This window comes from Oncorhynchus keta, chromosome 18, assembly GCF_023373465.1.
Source record: "Oncorhynchus keta strain PuntledgeMale-10-30-2019 chromosome 18, Oket_V2, whole genome shotgun sequence".
Classification (NCBI taxonomy): domain Eukaryota; kingdom Metazoa; phylum Chordata; class Actinopteri; order Salmoniformes; family Salmonidae; genus Oncorhynchus; species Oncorhynchus keta.
This window is the reverse complement of record NC_068438.1, coordinates 29,547,191-29,565,522: the sequence shown is the minus strand read 5'-3', so window position 1 is coordinate 29,565,522 and position 18,332 is coordinate 29,547,191. Positions and strand designations below refer to the sequence as shown.

The 18,332-nt window shown below is 45.9% G+C and overlaps 1 protein-coding gene and 1 long non-coding RNA gene across 2 annotated transcripts in view; one reads left to right on the top strand and one right to left on the bottom strand.

Annotated features, from left to right (window-relative positions):
• The window catches only part of LOC118396878 (serine/threonine-protein kinase NLK-like), a 146,866-nt gene extending 130,617 nt beyond the window's left edge, over window positions 1–16,249 (top strand). Inside the window, exons 8-11 of the mRNA XM_052467872.1 lie at window positions 5,594–5,680; window positions 7,889–8,087; window positions 12,244–12,337; window positions 12,911–16,249. Coding sequence (XP_052323832.1) covers window positions 5,594–5,680; window positions 7,889–8,087; window positions 12,244–12,337; window positions 12,911–12,965 — 435 coding nt within the window. The 3' untranslated portion in view covers window positions 12,966–16,249. The remainder of the gene's footprint in view (window positions 1–5,593; window positions 5,681–7,888; window positions 8,088–12,243; window positions 12,338–12,910) is intronic.
• On the bottom strand, window positions 11,568–12,215 carry LOC127908728 (uncharacterized). The gene is made up of 3 exons (XR_008068149.1): window positions 11,881–12,215; window positions 11,762–11,833; window positions 11,568–11,714 (listed from the first exon to the last, which is right to left on the bottom strand). It is a non-coding gene; the product is annotated as an uncharacterized LOC127908728 (long non-coding RNA).
• Window positions 16,250–18,332: the final 2,083 nt, after the last annotated feature.

Sequence of the window (18,332 nt, the reverse complement as noted above, 5' to 3'; positions counted from 1 at the left end):
CCTCTCCTCTGCTCTCGTCCCCCTCTCCTCTCCTCTGCTCTCTCTCCCTCCCCTGCTCTCCTCTCCTCTCTCCCCCTCTCCTCTGCTCTCCTCTCCCTCTCCTCTCCTCTGCTCTCGTCCCCCTCTCCTCTCTCCTCTGCTCTCGTCCCCCTCTCTCTCTCTCCTCTCCTCTGCTCTCCCCCTGCTCTCTCCCCTCTCTCTCTCTCCTCTCTCTCTCTCCTCTCCTCTCCTCTCGTCCCCCTCTCCTCTCTCTGCTCTCGTCCCCCTCCTCCTCTCCTCTGCTCTCGTCCCCCTCTCCTCTCTCTCCTCTGCTCTCGTCCCCCCTCTCCTCTCCTCTCCTCTGCTCTCCTCCCCCTCTCCTCTCTCTCCTCTGCTCTCGTCCCCCTCTCCTCTCCTCTCCTCTGCTCTCGTCCCCCTCTCCTCTGCTCTCTGCTCTCGTCCCCCTCTCCTCTCCTCTGCTCTCGTCCCCCTCTCTCTCTCCCTCTGCTCTCCTCTGCTCTCGTCCCCCTCTCCTCTCCCTCTCCTCTCCTCTGCTCTCGTCCCCTCTCCCCCTCTCTCCTCTGCTCTCGTCCCCCTCTCTCTCCTCTCCTCTGCTCTCGTCCCCCTCTCCTCTGCTCTCCTCTCCTCTCTCCTCTCTCCTCTGCTCTCGTCCCCTCTCCTCTCCTCTGCTCTCCCCTCTCTCCTCTGCTCTCGTCCCCCCTCTCCTCTCCTCTCCTCTGCTCTCCCCCTCCCCCTCTCTGCTCCCCCTGCTCTCCTCTGCTCTCCCCCTCTCCTCTCCTCTGCTCTCGTCCCCCTCTCCTCTCCTCTCCTCTCCTCTGCTCTCGTCCCCCTCTCCTCTCCTCCCTCTGCTCTCGTCCCCCTCCTCTGCTCTCCCCCTCTCCTCTGCTCTCGTCCCCCTCTCCTCTCCTCTCCTCTGCCTCTCCCCCTCTCCTCTGCCTCTCTCTCTCGTCCCCCTCTCCTCTCCTCTCCTCTCTCTCCTCTCCTCTGCTCTGCTCTCGTCCCCCTCTCCTCTCCTCTGCTCTCGTCCCCTCTCCTCTCCTCTCCTCTGCTCTCGTCCCCCTCTCCTCTCCTCTGCTCGTCTCTCCTCTCCTCTGCTCTCGTCCCCCTCTCCTCTCCTCTGCTCTCGTCCCCCTCTCCTCTCCTCTCCTCTGCTCTCGTCCCCCTCTCCTCTCCTCTCCTCTGCTCTCGTCCCCCTCTCCTCTCCCTCTGCTCTCGTCCCCCTCCTCTCTCCTCTGCTCTCGTCCCCCTCTCCTCTCTCTCCTCTGCTCTCGTCCCCCTCTCCTCTCCTCTGCTCTCGTCCCCTCTCCCCCTCTCCTCTCTCCTCTGCTCTCGTCCCCCTCTCCTCTCCTCTCTCTCTCTGCTCTCGTCCCCCTCTCCTCTCCTCTGCTCTCGTCCCCCTCTCCTCTCCTCTCCTCTCCTCTGCTCTCGTCCCCCTCTCCTCTCCTCTCCTCTGCTCTCGTCCCCCTCTCCTCTGCTCTCCTCTGCTCTCGTCCCCCTCCTCTCCTCTCCTCTGCTCTCGTCCCCCTCTCCTCTCCTCTGCTCTCGTCCCCCTCTCCTCTCCTCTCCTCTGCTCTCCCCCTCTCCTCTCCCTGCTCTCTCCCCCTGCTCTCCTCTCCTCTCCTCTGCTCTCGTCCCCCTCCCCCTCCTCTCCTCTGCTCTCGTCCCCCTCTCCTCTCCTCTGCTCTCGTCCCCCTCTCCTCTCTCTCCTCTGCTCTCGTCCCCCTCTCCTCTCCTCTCTCTCTCCCCCTCTCCCCCTCTCCTCTGCTCTCGTCCCCCTCTCCTCTCCTCTCCTCTCCTCTGCTCTCGTCCCCCTCTCCTCTCCTCTCCTCTGCCCTCCTCTCCTCTGCCTCTCCTCCTCTCCTCTCCCTCTGCTCTCGTCCCCCTCTCCTCTCCTCTCCTCTGCTCTCGTCCCCCTCTCCTCTGCTCTCTCCTCTGCTCTCCCCCCCTCTCTCCTCTGCTCTCGTCCCCTCTCCTCTCTCTCCCTCCCTCTCCTCTCCTCTGCTCTCTCCCCCTCTCCTCTCCTCTCCTCTCCTCTCGTCCTCCCTCTCTCTCGTCCCCCTCTCCTCTGCTCTCCTCTGCTCTCCCCCCTCTCCTCTCCTCTCTCTCCCCCTCCTCTCCTCTGCTCTCGTCCCCTCTCCTCTCTCTCTCTGCTCTCGTCCCCCTCTCCTCTCCTCTCCTCTGCTCTCGTCCCCCTCTCCTCTCCTCTGCTCCCGTCCCCCTCTCCTCTCCCTGCTCTCGTCCCCCTCTCCTCTCCTCTCCTCTGCTCTCGTCCCCCTCTCCTCTCCTCTCCTCTGCTCTCGTCCCCTCTCCTCTGCTCTCGTCCCCCTCTCCTCTCCTCTGCTCTCTCTCCCTCTCCTCTCCTCTGCTCTCGTCCCCCTCTCCTCTCCTCTGCTCTCCTCTGCTCTCGTCCCCTCTCCTCTGCTCTCCTCTTCCTCTCCTCTCATCTGCTCTCGTCCCCCTCTCCTCTCCTCTGCTCTCCTCTCCCTCTGCTCTCCTCTGCTCTCGTCCCCCTCTCCCTCTCCTCTCCTCTCCTCTGCTCTCGTCCCCCTCTCTCTCTCTCCTCTGCTCTCGTCCCCCTCTCCTCTCCTCTCCTCTGCTCTCGTCCCCCTCTCCTCTGCTCTCCTCTGCTCTCATCCCCCTCTCCTCTCCTCTCCCTCTCTCCGCTCTCCTCTGCTCTCGTCCCCCTCTCCTCTCCTCTCCTCTGCTCTCGTCCCCCTCTCCTCTGCTCTCCTCTGCTCTCGTCCCCCTCTCCTCTCCTCTGCTCTCCTCTCCTCTGCTCTCCCTCTCCCTCTGCTCTCCTCTGCTCTCGTCCCCCTCTCCTCTCCTCTCCTCTGCTCTCGTCCCCCTCTCCTCTCCTCTCCTCTGCTCTCGTCCCCCTCTCCTCTGCTCTCGTCCCTCTCCTCTCCTCTCCTCTCCTCTCCTCTGCTCTCGTCCCCCTCTCCTCTCCTCTCCTCTGCTCTCGTCCCCCTCTCCTCTCCTCTCCTCTGCTCTCGTCCCCCTCTCCTCTCCTCTCCTCTCTGCTCTCGTCACCCCTCTCCTCTCCTCTCCTCTGCTCTCGTCCCCCTCTCCTCTCCTCTGCTCTCGTCCCCTCTCCTCTCCTCTCCTCTCCTCTGCTCTCGTCCCCCTCTCCTCTCCTCTCCTCTCCTCTGCTCTCGTCCCCCTCTCCTCTCCTCTGCTCTCGTCTCCCTCTCCTCTCCTCTGCTCTCGTCCCCCTCTCCTCTCCTCTCCTCTGCTCTCGTCCCCCTCTCCTCTGCTCTCGTCCCCCTCTCCTCTGCTCTCCTCTGCTCTCGTCCCCCTCTCCTCTCCTCTCCTCTCCTCTCCTCTCCTCTCCTCTCCTCTGCTCTCGTCCCCCTCTCCTCTCCTCTGCTCTCGTCCCCCTCTCCTCTCCTCTGCTCTCGTCCCCTCTCCTCTCCTCTGCTCTCGTCCCCCTCTCCTCTCCTCTGCTCTCGTCCCCCTCTCCTCTGCTCTCGTCCCCCTCTCCTCTCCTCTGCTCTCGTCCCCCTCTCCTCTCCTCTGCTCTCGTCCCCCTCTCCTCTCCTCTGCTCTCCTCTCCCTCTCCTCTCGTCCCCCTCTCCTCTCCTCTGCTCTCGCCCCCCTCTCCTCTCCTCTGCTCTCGTCCCCCTCTCCTCTCCTCTGCTCTCGTCCCCCTCTCCACTCCTCTCGCTCTCCTCTCCCTCTCCTCTCCTCTGCTCTCGTCCTCCTCTCCTCTCCTCTGCTCTCGTCCCCCTCTGCTCTCCTCTGCTCTCCTCTCCTCTGCTCTCGTCCCCTTCTCCTCTCCTCTGCTCTCGTCCCCCTCTCCTCTCCTTGGTGATTGTGCTGGGTGAAACACAACGGAGGGAATAATGTGTGAGTGACAGAAAGTCATATCCTGATGAGCGTGAATCACCAGTCGGGGCTTGCATCTGCTCGTACCGGCAAAACCTAATCAGGGAAAACAAGCGATTAACGGTGTGCTTTTTCAATCAACTTTGTTGAGTTTGACAGAGAGGGAGAGAAAGAGCGCGAGAGAGAGAGAGAGAGCAGGGGATGGTTGGGGGCAGGGAAAATAATTAGAGTGTAAAAATAACTTGCTCATTGTTCTTCTGGGCCCACCTCCTCGTAGAGATAAGCACACAGCTATCATTTGAAGGATCCCTTTGGCAGCAGCGTGGAAGACATGTGGAAGTGAAGGAGAGATTTGTAAAATCATTGGCTGTGGCTGGCTTTGATGCCACAGATAAGATCTAGCACTCAATTCAATTGAATCCACATTGCAATATGCACGCAGTAGCCCTTGACTTTTTCCCATTGTCACATAACATCACGTTATGGAAACAGCAGAGGGAACACCCCCCTATCCACATCGATGGAACAGTAGTGGAGAGGGTAGCAAGTTTTAAGTTCCTCGGCATACACATCACAGACAAACTGAATTGGTCCACTCACACAGACAGCGTCATGAAGAAGGCGCAGCAGCGCCTCTTCAACCTCAGGAGGCTGAAGAAATTCGGCTTGTCACCAAAAGCACTCACAATCTTCTACAGATGCACAATCGAGAGCATCCTGGCGGGCTGTATCACCGCCTGGTACGGCAACTGCTCCGCCCTCAACCGTAAGGCTTTCCAGAGGGTAGTGAGGCCTGCACAAAGCATCACTGGGGGCAAACTACCTGCCCTCCAGGACACCTACACCACCCGATGTTACAGGAAGGCCATAAAGATCATCAAGGACATCAACCACCCGAGCCACTGCCTGTTCACCCCGCTATCATCCAGAAGGCGAGGTCAGTATAGGTGCATCAAAGCTGGGACCGAGAGACTGAAAAACAGCTTCAATCTCAAGGACATCAGACTGTTAAACAGCCACCACTAACATTGAGTGGCTGCTGCCAACACACTGACACTGACACAACTCCAGCCACTTTAATAATGGGAATTGATGGGAAATGATGTAAATATATCACTAGCCACTTTAAACAATGCTACCTTATATAATGTTACTTACCCTACATTATTCATCTCATATGCATACGTATATACTGTACTCTACATCATCGACTGCATCCTTATGTAATACATGTATCACTAGCCACTTTAACTATGCCACTTTGTTTACTTTGTCTACATACTCATCTCATATGTATATACTGTACTCAATACCATCTACTGTATGCTGCTCTGTACCATCACTCATTCATATATCCTTATGTACATATTCTTTATCCCCTTACACTGTGTATAAGACAGTAGTTTTGGAATTGTTAGTTAGATTACTTGTTGGTTATTACTGCATTGTCGGAACTAAGAAGCACAAGCATTTCGCTACACTCGCATTAACATCTGCTAACCATGTGTATGTGACAAATAAAATTTGATTTGATTTGTCATGTTTTTTGGTGCTGTACAAAATTAGTACTACCAGGTAGATGTATCTTCTGAGTGTCAAAACTGTCATGTTGAATGTACAATTCATGATATCATTATCCAAGGTGTTTTCACAGTTCTTAAAATCCCAATGTAATAAAAACAAGGCCAGCATTGAAAAGCTTTATTTGGTTAAGTTGACTGTCCGTGTGACTATTTGACTGACTGTATGAGATTTCCTGTCTCTGCAGCCATCCCTTCCTGTCCTGTACACCCTGTCCAGCCAGGCCACCCACGAAGCTGTCCACCTCCTGTGCAGGATGCTTGTGTTCGATCCGGTGAGTTGTGTGTGTGTGTGTGTGTGTGTGTGTGTGTGTGTGTGTGTGTGTGTGTGTGTGTGTGTGTGTGTGTGTGTGTGTGTGTGTGTGTGTGTGTGTGTGTGTGTGTGTGTGTGTGTGTGTGTGTGTGTGTGTGTGTGTGTGTGTGTGTGTGTGTGTGTTCCTGCGTGCGCCTGACTGCCTGTTGGGAAACAGACTGTTATACTCCACAGTAATAGGATGCAATTTCTGCCTCACCAAAGAAAAGAAACAAAAATAATCTCCTCATTACAAGTAATGGTTCAATGGCTAAATGGCCTGCAGATTGGACACCATATGTAGAGATGTAAAAAAGTACTCTACTCAAGAGTTTTGGCTCCTACTTACACAGACTGAAGCAGCTTTTTGGCTTTCTGACTGAATCATTATTTTCCTAAAACGTATGAGTATACCTTATGTTACACAGACAGTTTTTGCATCACTTCTGTACAGTACAGTACAGTCAACTACAATACACATATGAATTCAACATCCTAGGGTGTCGATTCTGAACAAAGGGAACATGGGGAAGGTGGTGGTAACCCTAGACACTATTGTCACTGAATGTAATCAACAATCCAACTTTGGGTTGAATGAAATTTCCTTCAATGGCAGGCTTTCACCTCTGGCCAGTGGCCAATCCAGGGTGATGAACAGCCAGCATGTAAGACTGTTCCCCCAGTGCAAATGTCTCCAAGTCCAAAACCTCTATGCTGACCCGTTGACGCTTATTCACTGTCTTATAAACAAAGAGAGGTTGATTAACTTTGCCGCCTTCTCTCCCCCGACCCACATATTTATTTATTCATTCACTTAGGAGATTATTAAAAACATGAATGTGTGTGTGTGTGTGTGTGTGTGTGTGTGTGTGTGTGTGTGTGTGTGTGTGTGTGTGTGTGTGTGTGTGTGTGTGTGTGTGTGTGTGTGTGTGTGTGTGTGTGTGTGTGTGTGTGTGTGTGTGTGTGTGTGTGTGTGTGTGTGTGTGTGTGTGAAGAAACCCTACTAGAAGCTAGAGTTGACAGATCACACACGGTGGTGTTTAATGGCATCTTCTGACTGCTTGGGAAAATAAGATGAAGCTCTGTCACTAACAGGTTAATAGGAGTCTGACACATGGTAATAATGGGGGCCAAAAACATTGAGTTATCAGGGCCTACTGAATACAGGGTTGTCTCATGGATATCTGTAATGTGGAAATAAGCAGACCTTTCTTTTCAGACATCTTTATCCAGACCAGTTTTTCTCCCCCTTCGTTTCAAAGTCTGGCACCTGTCAGTGGGATATTGCTGACTAGTCAGTTGGTTATTCAGTTGAGGCTGATTTGATTTGATTCCAAGGTCTAGTTTTAATGTGTGGTGTCCTCAAAATGTGCAGTAGCCTGTTGTTTATGAGAGACTGCAAACACTTTATTAAACAGACCATTTGATTTGGAGTGATTTCATAGTCCTGTATGTATTACATCAGTGTGTGTAGTCTGTGTACATCAGTGTGTGTAGTCTGTGTACATCAGTGTGTGTAGTCTGTGTACATCAGTGTGTGTAGTCTGTGTACATTAGTCTGTGTACATCAGTGTGTGTAGTCTGTGTACATCAGTGTGTGTAGTCTGTGTACATTAGTCTGTGTACATCAGTGTGTGTAGTCTGTGTACATCAGTGTGTGTAGTCTGTGTACATCAGTGTGTGTAGTCTGTGTACATCAGTGTGTGTAGTCTGTGTACATTAGTCTGTGTACATCAGTGTGTGTAGGCTGTGTACATCAGTGTGTGTAGTCTGTATACATCAGTGTGTGTAGTCTGTGTACATCAGTGTGTGTAGTCTGTGTACATCAGTGTGTGTAGTCTGTGTACATTAGTCTGTGTACATCAGTGTGTGTAGTCTGTGTACATCAGTGTGTGTAGTCTGTATACATCAGTGTGTGTAGTCTGTGTACATCAGTGTGTGTAGTCTGTGTACATCAGTGTGTGTAGTCTGTGTACATCAGTGTGTGTAGTCTGTGTACATTAGTCTGTGTACATCAGTGTGTGTAGTCTGTGTACATCAGTGTGTGTAGTCTGTATACATCAGTGTGTGTAGTCTGTATACATCAGTGTGTGTAGTCTGTGTACATTAGTCTGTGTACATCAGTGTGTGTAGTCTGTGTACATCAGTGTGTGTAGTCTGTATACATCAGTGTGTGTTTGGCCCTCCCCAGTCAAAGCGGATTTCAGCGAAGGATGCCCTGGCCCATCCCTACCTGGACGAGGGCAGACTGAGGTACCACACCTGTATGTGTAAGTGCTGCTACACCACCTCCTCTGGTCGCGTCTACACCAGCGACTTCGAGCCCGTCACCACACCCAAGTTCGACGATGGCTTTGAGAAGAATCTGACCTCCGTCAGACAGGTCAAAGGTGAGTCTGTCCACCAACCAGCAGAGTGCAGAGTTTTGCTGTGGGAATTAGCCCTTTCAAGTTTTGTTTTTATTGTTTTATCCTCTGTTTTAGCCTCTGTTTTAGCCTCTGTTTTAGCCTCTGTTTTATCCTCTGTTTTAGCCTCTGTTTTAGCCTCTGTTTTAGCCTCTGTTTTAGCCTCTGTTTTATCCTCTGTTTTAGCCTCTGTTTTTAGCCTCTGTTTTATCCTCTGTTTTAGCCTCTGTTTTAGCCTCTGTTTTATCCTCTGTTTTAGCCTCTGTTTTTATCCTCTGTTTTAGCCTCTGTTTTATCCTCTGTTTTAGCCTCTGTTTTAGCCTCTGTTTTAGCCTCTGTTTTATCCTCTGTTTTATCCTCTGTTTTAGCCTCTGTTTTAGCCTCTGTTTTAGCCTCTGTTTTAGCCTCTGTTTTTATCCTCTGTTTTATCCTCTGTTTTAGCCTCTGTTTTAGCCTCTGTTTTAGCCTCTGTTTTTATCCTCTGTTTTATCCTCTGTTTTAGCCTCTGTTTTAGCCTCTGTTTTTATCCTCTGTTTTATCCTCTGTTTTATCCTCTGTTTTATCCTCTGTTTTATCCTCTGTTTTAGCCTCTGTTTTAGCCTCTGTTTTAGCCTCTGTTTTATCCTCTGTTTTATCCTCTGTTTTAGCCTCTGTTTTAGCCTCTGTTTTAGCCTCTGTTTTAGCCTCTGTTTTATCCTCTGTTTTAGCCTCTGTTTTAGCCTCTGTTTTAGCCTCTGTTTTAGCCTCTGTTTTATCCTCTGTTTTAGCCTCTGTTTTATCCTCTGTTTTAGCCTCTGTTTTAGCCTCTGTTTTAGCCTCTGTTTTAGCCTCTGTTTTAGCCTCTGTTTTAGCCTCTGTTTTATCCTCTGTTTTAGCCTCTGTTTTAGCCTCTGTTTTAGCCTATCTAGCTCATCCATTGTTATTCCCTTCATGTTACCCGGTTCTGTTTTTCCACTGCGTTTACAAAGAGAGGCAGCTTTAGCTAAAGCTAATGGGTTCAATGGGTGATAAATAGACATTCATCCATTGCTTACATGGTGAAAGTCTTATCCCAACTTAACCTCGTACCACAATTATTGTGAAACTGGCAGCTTTACAGACACCTGAGGTCCTAATTTAATCCAATCAGCCCTGAGACCATGTGCAGATCATGCCTCTGTATGTTAAGGCGTCCTCATGCTTCCCAGCCGAAACAGTTCGGAAGAGTTTGTGCATATATTATGATAACATAAGTCTGTAGCCGAAGTCTACGCCCCTTTGTCAGTGATTGGTCAACAGTAGGGATTCTTCAATAGTCTTTGTTGTCATACAATGAGAGACAACTTGTTTTGATGCGTATCTTTTAAGTGAGAAATACTGCACCAAACATCTTAGTTAGATGTAAAATTGAGCATCTAAAATCTTGTTGTGTCTTTGGCTATGCCGGATTAATTGCTATGACATGCTATTCTATAAAATAATTTCTCTGTAATTAATATCACCTGATTGAGCTAATCAAGGAAATGTAATTAACTAGAGAGTCGGGCACCACAAAATAATATTTATAGAGCTGTTATCTTCCGAATAAACTCTTAAAGATTTAGCAATATTTTACATCAATAGCAGTCAACATTAATCGTCATCCTACTTCAGTCTCATATTCTGAAAGTTGTAAATTCTTGGTTATCTGCAAGAATCCTGGCTAACAAGTTGAATCAGCAATACAAACTTGGGTTTAATTATTTATTTACTAAATACCTAACTAATCACACAGAATTACACATACACATAATTAATTATACATGGAGAATTCTTTACGTCATAGGAAACGTCCCTAGAGGGCGGAACAGATATGACAGCTTGTTACACAAAGGAAAAGGGGCTGGGTTTGAGTGAAGGAGCGGGAAGACTGAGGAACAAAGGGGAGAAGCTGTGCTATCGTAAATACAGTATCTTATGCATTCTAAATTTACCGCCCATTTGGAAAAGGAAAATGCAATAAATATTTACTGTGAGCTGCGCTTCAGTAGGTTGGTGGTAGATGGAAGGCCGTGTTGCCAAACCGAGTCCTTTGTCCTTTGAAGAATGTCTCTGGTGGTCACTTGAATAAGTTGTAGTAACGTCGTTGTGTGGTAGAACGCCTTTGTGTGGTAGATGGGATACTCTGTCTGTTCCTTCCTAACCTGCGTTTGCAGCTGCGGTTGCTAACTCAATGGCTAGGAGGTATCACTTCTGTCGTGAATAAGAGTTCAAAGTTCATACCGTTCGCAACCAAAGCTCATGCTGATGTTGGCTTCGTTCTATATTTTTTTCTGAACCATTCTGACATGGGATCGTCATCTCACATCCGTGGAACAGATAGTTATGTTGTAGTCAAGAGCTTATATAGGAAGGAAGAGGAGGGTGTGTTTGAAAAGTTTTACAGCCTTTGTCCCTTCACAGGGGAGGGCCACTGATTGAGCAGCCCTATCTTATGAAAATCCAAATCTCACATTTTAGAAGCTAAAATCACATTTCATCCCATCACAAATAATTTCATATTCAAACATTTAAATTGAACAACAATTCCATGTGAATCTGATAACTCTGTATAGACTTTCCATTGTGGAGTTTATGTCATCTTATCATTGATGAGAATGTCTCAGATGACAACCGAACTGACATCATATTCATTAAGTACCACTGCATATGTTCAATTGTTCAGATTACTAGAATATAGTTAATTTCGCCGCACATACTAATGTTCCCAGACTCTCTATGTTAACCAAGGGGTTTTTAAATGTAACCTCAGTAGGTTAGAGAAGAGAAAAGGGGGGAAGAGGTATTTATGACAGTCATAAACCTATCCCCCAGGCCAACTTCATGACAATCACCTCTGCAAAAACGTCAAAATGAATGACAGATTTCTTGAGTTATGCTACATTAATACGGACTATTCTGAGGAAGTGTATACTGGCGTCTCAAAATGGATAAACAGTACTATTGCCTATTTTTTCTAGTTTTTCAAGTGAAGGTCTTTTAAGGGAGTATGCGAGCACACTTGTTCGGTACACTTGCAGAGTTCGGCTAGGCGCCAGTTAAACTGAAGCTTGCTGACGCCTTTAGTCACATCCCTAGAAGCACTCCCTCTCGTTTAGATGTTTGTTCTCTCTCAGCCTCTCTCTTCCTCACCCACCCTCCCTCCTCTCTCTCTCTGCGGGGAGAGCCAGATCAGTGGTGGCCTGTTCTGTCAGCAGGTATTAGTGAGGATGTCTACTAAACGCAGGCTTACTCTGGTGGATGGTCGAAATAAACCTGGCCTTCCTCCCTTCTCCTTCTCCCTCATCCTACTTCTCCCTCCCTTTCCTCTTCCTTCCTGTCTGGTAGTTATTTCAACTATTTACCTGGTCCTAATTCGTAGCTAGGCAACAAAGCTTGTTTTAATGAATCCCAATGAAGCGAAGTAATCAGTAGATCATTGTAATGCAACTAAAAGGGAAAGGGGGATACCTAGTCAGTTGTAAAGGGGGATACCTAGTCAGTTGTAAAGGGGGATACCTAGTCAGTTGTAAAGGGGGATACCTAGTCAGTTGTAAAGGGGGATACCTAGTCAGTTGTAAAGGGGGATACCTAGTCAGTTGTAAAGGGGGATACCTAGTCAGTTGTAAAGGGGATACCTAGTCAGTTGTAAAGGGGGATACCTAGTCAGTTGTAAAGGGGGATACCTAGTCAGTTGTAAAGGGGGATACCTAGTCAGTTGTAAAGGGGGATACCTAGTCAGTTGTAAAGGGGATACCTAGTCAGTTGTAAAGGGGGATACCTAGTCAGTTGTAAAGGGGGATACCTAGTCAGTTGTAAAGGGGGATACCTAGTCAGTTGTAAAGGGGGATACCTAGTCAGTTGTAAAGGGGGATACCTAGTCAGTTGTAAAGGGGGATACGTAGTCAGTTGTAAAGGGGGATACCTAGTCAGTTGTACAACTACCATTTTACCATGGGATTTCAAAATAAATACCCTGGTTATTTCTAAGTGAAGATCCACACTTCGAAATAGTTTCAAACAAGCAGTAAATACTGTATGATACAATAAGTCAACCCTGGTTAAAAACCTTACTGTGAAACTCAGTGTAACTGTAAAGAGTGTGTTGGGTTCGTCTCCCTGAGCCTGTCTCTGTCTTCCACAGAGATCATTCACCAGTTCATCCTGGAGCAGCAGAAGGGGAACAGAGTGCCGCTCTGCATCAACCCCCAGTCAGCCGCTTTCAAAAGCTTTATCAGGTAAAACTAGAGGCCTCTGCCGGTGGATACCACCGGATTCCTCGTTGTTTGTATTTTTGTAATTGAGCTAGTTTGAAAGCTAACCACTTCTTAGAAACTTGATAGCTTGTTAGACGACATTTACCCGACTTGACCTGGTCCTGTGAGCATGTCAGCTTCCTTTCTCTTACCTGATCTGCCTGCCACACCTTGGTACCTGTGTCCTCCTGTGTCACAATGAGAACAGTAACAGTCCATTCCATTGGTCAGCTTTCCTCACTGGCAGCCAATAAAGTGTCTTTCTCCTTGCAGCTTGTTATTACCCTGCTTAAAATATCTGATTTGTGAGTTTCGCTCCTGCCTCCAGCCAGCCAACATCCTGAGAGTTATTGTTAAGGATTTGGTGCATTAGTTAATTGCTTTTTCCTCTGCAGTAGATGCATGCTGCTCACTAAACAGAAAGTGGTGCTGCGGCAGTGCCAGTGACTGACCATACCTTTCCATCTCTCCCTGTCCCCTCATCTCTCTGTGTCCTCTTTTGTTCTTTCTTTCACTCATCTCCCTCACTGTTTCTCTCTCGTCTCTCCCTGACAGTTCCACTGTGGCCCAGCCCTCTGAGATGCCCCCGTCCCCCCTGGTGTGGGAATAGCTGCTGTCTGGGCCACGACCCTGCCCATGGCCCGCGCTGGACTACTGAGGACAACAAGAAGAAACCCCCACCCTGCGTAGCATTTCACTGGATTCTAGGACTAGCGATGTCCACTGTGTGTGTACTGTAATACTAACTATGAAGTTTTAAAATGAACCCAACCAACCACTGCTGACTGGGTTATGGAGGGACTTTTAGAGTGTGCTATGTATACAAGTGTATACCCACACTGTTCTGTAGATGCAAACCCACTAATGAATGCACACACACATGTGCATACAAACATTGTGCAGAGGTGGTATAAGGGCCACCCTCGTGGGCTTGAAAGTGTGTGTAAAGCCAGGGATGAGACAGAGGTAGTATGCTACAGAGAGTCCTCATAGTCTCTGCCTGCAGTCCCAGAGGGCAACGCACAGCTCCCATCCACTTCCATACATGCATAGTCATCACTTATTTATTAAAGGAGGGAAACGGGGTCCGGTATGGGTGTTGTTTTTAAATATAGAACGAGATTTAAGACTGTACCTACTCACGCTAGCTAACCCCCCTCCTGAGAAATCATAGCTTTCAATTAGAAATAAAGCTTTTTATTTATTTGTAGTGTACTGTTAAACAGTATAGTCAGAGGGTTTCATTGTCTGTTTTTTTGTTACATTTTTTTCTGCTCCATTGCTGTTTGTTCTATGCCTGCTGTCTGTCCCCTGGGTTAGAGGTCAGTATTTGTGAAGAGATGTGTGCTCTGCATGCCACTTGGTTGCGATACATATGGCGAGAACCCCTCACATGGCACAGCTAACCCAAATGTGGGCATGTGGAAGTATGGCACTGTGTCAGTATTATCTGGGTAAAATGAGGTAACCCTGGAATGTGGTTGCTTCAAAGAATAGACTATTAGTGTGAAGAGCCACTGAGAGCTGAAGTACTGTAGCATGACGGGGGACAGAGAGGCAGTAGTTTAGGGTACATATTGATGTTGTGGTATTCTGCACATGTTTTGTGCTACAGTAACAAGAAGGCCATGTTGGGGTGCTACTTGGTCGTTACATTTTCTCTCTGGAGACTCTGAGAGACCGAATTCAAGTAATCTGCTGTTAGACATACTGTACCATATGAACAGGCATGTTAAGAGAATAAAGGATACAGACATTCACTGGTTCCCCTACCATGTCTGCTGAATAGTCCTACCATACACTGTATATCCATGTTCTGTCAATACATACCTAGTTGAAGACAGACAAGCAAAATAATAGGAGATCAGCCAAACCAAAATAATGAAATTATTCTATAGAGAAAGCGAAACCAAGATTTAAAAAAATAGATGTTTGATGATACGAGGGGATGTTGCCATTCCTCGAAGACATTCATTAATTTCCGTAGGGTTCCAACCAGAGGGGTGTGTGTGTGTTGCTTATACGTGTGATAAATAGATATATTAGGTCTACTTTAAGCCTCACTCCCCAAAGCAATGTTTCATGTTAACCACACCTGCACCTACGCCAATAAAATAAACTCTCAGAAGAAAACAATTTAATATATTTTTTGATTATTATTTTTTAGTTCTTTCAATCAACATTCTAAGGAATGCTTTCTCATGATTCACAGAATATGATATGTAAATACATTCAAAAAACGAATAGATTTAAAACTAAATCTACAATGGAGGGAAAAAAACAAAGAAATTAAAACTCAAAACAATACTGCTGTATAGAAGGTGTATTAGCCTGCACATTTTTAGGGCTGTGCATTTTATTTTATTTTTGAGACTTGCATATAAATGTATATATTTTATTTGGTCTTTCATTTGTTTTCCCCTGTACTAGAGTGTGTAGAAGACAAATATAATCCAAAACAAAAATGATTCAGAAAACAAAATGAAAAAACACATAACCAATTATGTTAATTGTGTCTTGTGTGTACTGCAGAGCTGTGGATATATTGAAGTAGAAGGCTTTTTCTTATTATTATTATACTACTATTATTATTATTATATTATTATTTCTTTTACCTTAGAGAAACACTTTACTATTGTGTTTATATGTATATAAAGGAATCACAATGTTGGTCTCTACCTCTTGAGCTCAATTACTTAGTTTGTCTACCTCCACAAGTTTATCATTTCATGTGGAGAATTACAAATAAAACTTGAATGTCCCTTCCAGCTTTTATATTGAAATAAATCAAAAACGCGCAAGTTTCTTCTTCACTCATTTGAAAAACGATTTAAAATCTACCAGAGGTGGGATCCATCCTATCATGTCATTGTATTAAAAGGCCCAATCATTAGCCAAGCAATTACAGACTGTTAGTTGACATTGAGTCATATATTTGATAGGCTATGACCCCCCCCCGTTTCCCTGTGTAATATGTATGTGAACATGCTAGTATCTTTTCTTCAAGAGATTTTTTGTTGAAATGAAGTACAAAAACCCACTGATGCTAATTTTAAATGTGTACAAAAAATAACGCAGACTAACTTGAACTCTGCAACTGATATTTGGGCAAAATTTGGATAGATGTGCTGTCACACATTTTATAAGACATTTAAAGTTTATACTCAGAGGTAATGTAATTTGAATACAATTTACGATAAATATATCTATAAAGCTCTGCTTACAAGGACCTTAAAGCCAATGTGAAGTTGAGACCGGAATTGACTCCTCGGATGTGCTCACATGTGTGTTGGGAAAAATGGCTGGTTTCTAAAAGTGTAGATTTGAAGTACAGTGGTGAAACTCATTAAATGTGACATTTAAAGAACGTCAGTGCTGTGGCTTTTATTCTTCTTCCTGCTTCATTATAGACCGAGACTGTTGCATAGAGTATGTAGATCATGTATTACACATCATGTCTGATTTCATCCTGGTGTAATGGGTGGTCCCGTGTGGCTCAGTTGGTAGAGCGTGGAGCTTGCAACACCAGGGTTGTGGGTTTGACTTACAACTTACTGTAAATCGCTCTGGATAAGAGCATCTGCTAAATGACTCAAATGTAAAATTGTGTGATTATTTCATGACTTTTACTGCCACCCAGTGGAGGACATTATCTTTAACAATCTAAGCATTTCCAAAAAATGCGAGCACGTGATATACAATCAAATCGCATTTCTTTCACATTGGATTTTACCATGGTATATTCCACTGAGGGCAAGTGTACAGAATCTCAATTATTGTTCAAAAGGTGCCCTATGCAACAAGTCCAATGACAACAGCCCTTCATGTTGATGATATATCTATAACAGTAAATTAATACAATTCCTTAAGAAAAATAAAGAATGTTGAACATTGTTTGAAGCTATAGTTGGTTATTCATTGAGTAGGTCTGGAGGATACAAGACCATAATATCATTTTTATAGCTCAAATGATGAACCCTCCCTAAAGGGGCAAATAAATCCACGAGTAGGAGGTTTTTAAATTCTAGGCTATGATATGGTCAAGCTGGTCACCAGCTTCCTTCCGTTGGTCCAATTGTTTTTTCCAACTGTGCTGGAAAGAGAAAAGTAATGGAACGTAGGAATGTAAGAATTGATGAGTGAATGTTATGATATACAGTGCCTTTGGAAAGTATTCAGACCCTTTCACTTTTTCCACATTTTGTTACGTTACAGCCTTATTTTAACATATTCCTGCTCAGTCTACACACAATACCCCATAATGACAAGTGAAAACAGTTACCAAAAAATATTCCTGCTCAGTCTACACACAATACCCCATAATGACAAGTGAAAACAGTTACCAAAAAATATTCCTGCTCAGTCTACACACAATACCCCATAATGACAAGTGAAAACAGTTACCAAAAAATATTCCTGCTCAGTCTACACACAATACCCCATAATGACAAGTGAAAACAGTTACCAAAAATATTCCTGCTCAGTCTACACACAATACCCCATAATGACAAGTGAAAACAGTTACCAAAAATATTCCTGCTCAGTCTACACACATACCCCATAATGACAAGTGAAAACAGTTACCAAAAATATTCCTGCTCAGTCTACACACAATACCCCATAATGACAAGTGAAAACAGTTACCAAAAAATATTCCTGCTCAGTCTACACACAATACCCCATAATGACAAGTGAAAACAGTTACCAAAAAATATTCCTGCTCAGTCTACACACAATACCCCATAATGACAAGTGAAAACAGTTACCAAAAAATATTCCTGCTCAGTCTACACACAATACCCCATAATGACAAGTGAAAACAGTTACCAAAAATATTCCTGCTCAGTCTACACACAATACCCCATAATGACAAGTGAAAACAGTTACCAAAAAATATTCCTGCTCAGTCTACACACAATACCCCATAATGACAAGTGAAAACAGTTACCAAAAATATTCCTGCTCAGTCTACACACAATACCCCATAATGACAAGTGAAAACAGTTACCAAAAAATATTCCTGCTCAGTCTACACACAATACCCCATAATGACAAGTGAAAACAGTTACCAAAAATATTCCTGCTCAGTCTACACACAATACCCCATAATGACAAGTGAAAACAGTTACCAAAAATATTCCTGCTCAGTCTACACACAATACCCCATAATGACAAGTGAAAACAGTTACCAAAAAATATTCCTGCTCAGTCTACACACAATACCCCATAATGACAAGTGAAAACAGTTACCAAAAAATATTCCTGCTCAGTCTACACACAATACCCCATAATGACAAGTGAAAACAGTTACCAAAAAATATTCCTGCTCAGTCTACACACAATACCCCATAATGACAAGTGAAAACAGTTACCAAAAAATATTCCTGCTCAGTCTACACACAATACCCCATAATGACAAGTGAAAACAGTTACCAAATAATATTCTGCAGCATTGAAGGTCCCCAAGAACAGTGGCCTCCATCATTCTTAAATGGGAGAAGTTTGGAACCACTGGCCAAACTCAGCAATTGGGGAGAAGGGTCCCTTGGTCACGGAGATAACCCAATGGTCACTCTGTGACAGAGGTCCAGAGTTCCTCTGTGGAGATGGAAGAATCTTCCAGAAGAACAACCATCTCTACATCACTCCACCAATCAGGCCTTTATGTCAGAGTTGCCAGGCGGAAGCCACTTCTCAGTAAAAGGCACATGACAGCCCGCTTGAAGTTTTCCAAAAGGCACCTAAAGGACTCTCGAACCATGAGAAACAAGATTCTCTGGTCTGATGAAACCAAGATTGAACTCTTTGGCCTGAATGTTAAGCGTCACGTCTGGTTGAAACCTGGCACCATCCCTACGGTGACGCATGGTGGTGGCAGTATCATGCTGTGGGGATGTTTTTCAGCGGCAGACACTAGTCAGCATCGAGGGAAGGATGAACGGAGCAAAGTACAGAGAGATCCTTGATGAAAACCTGT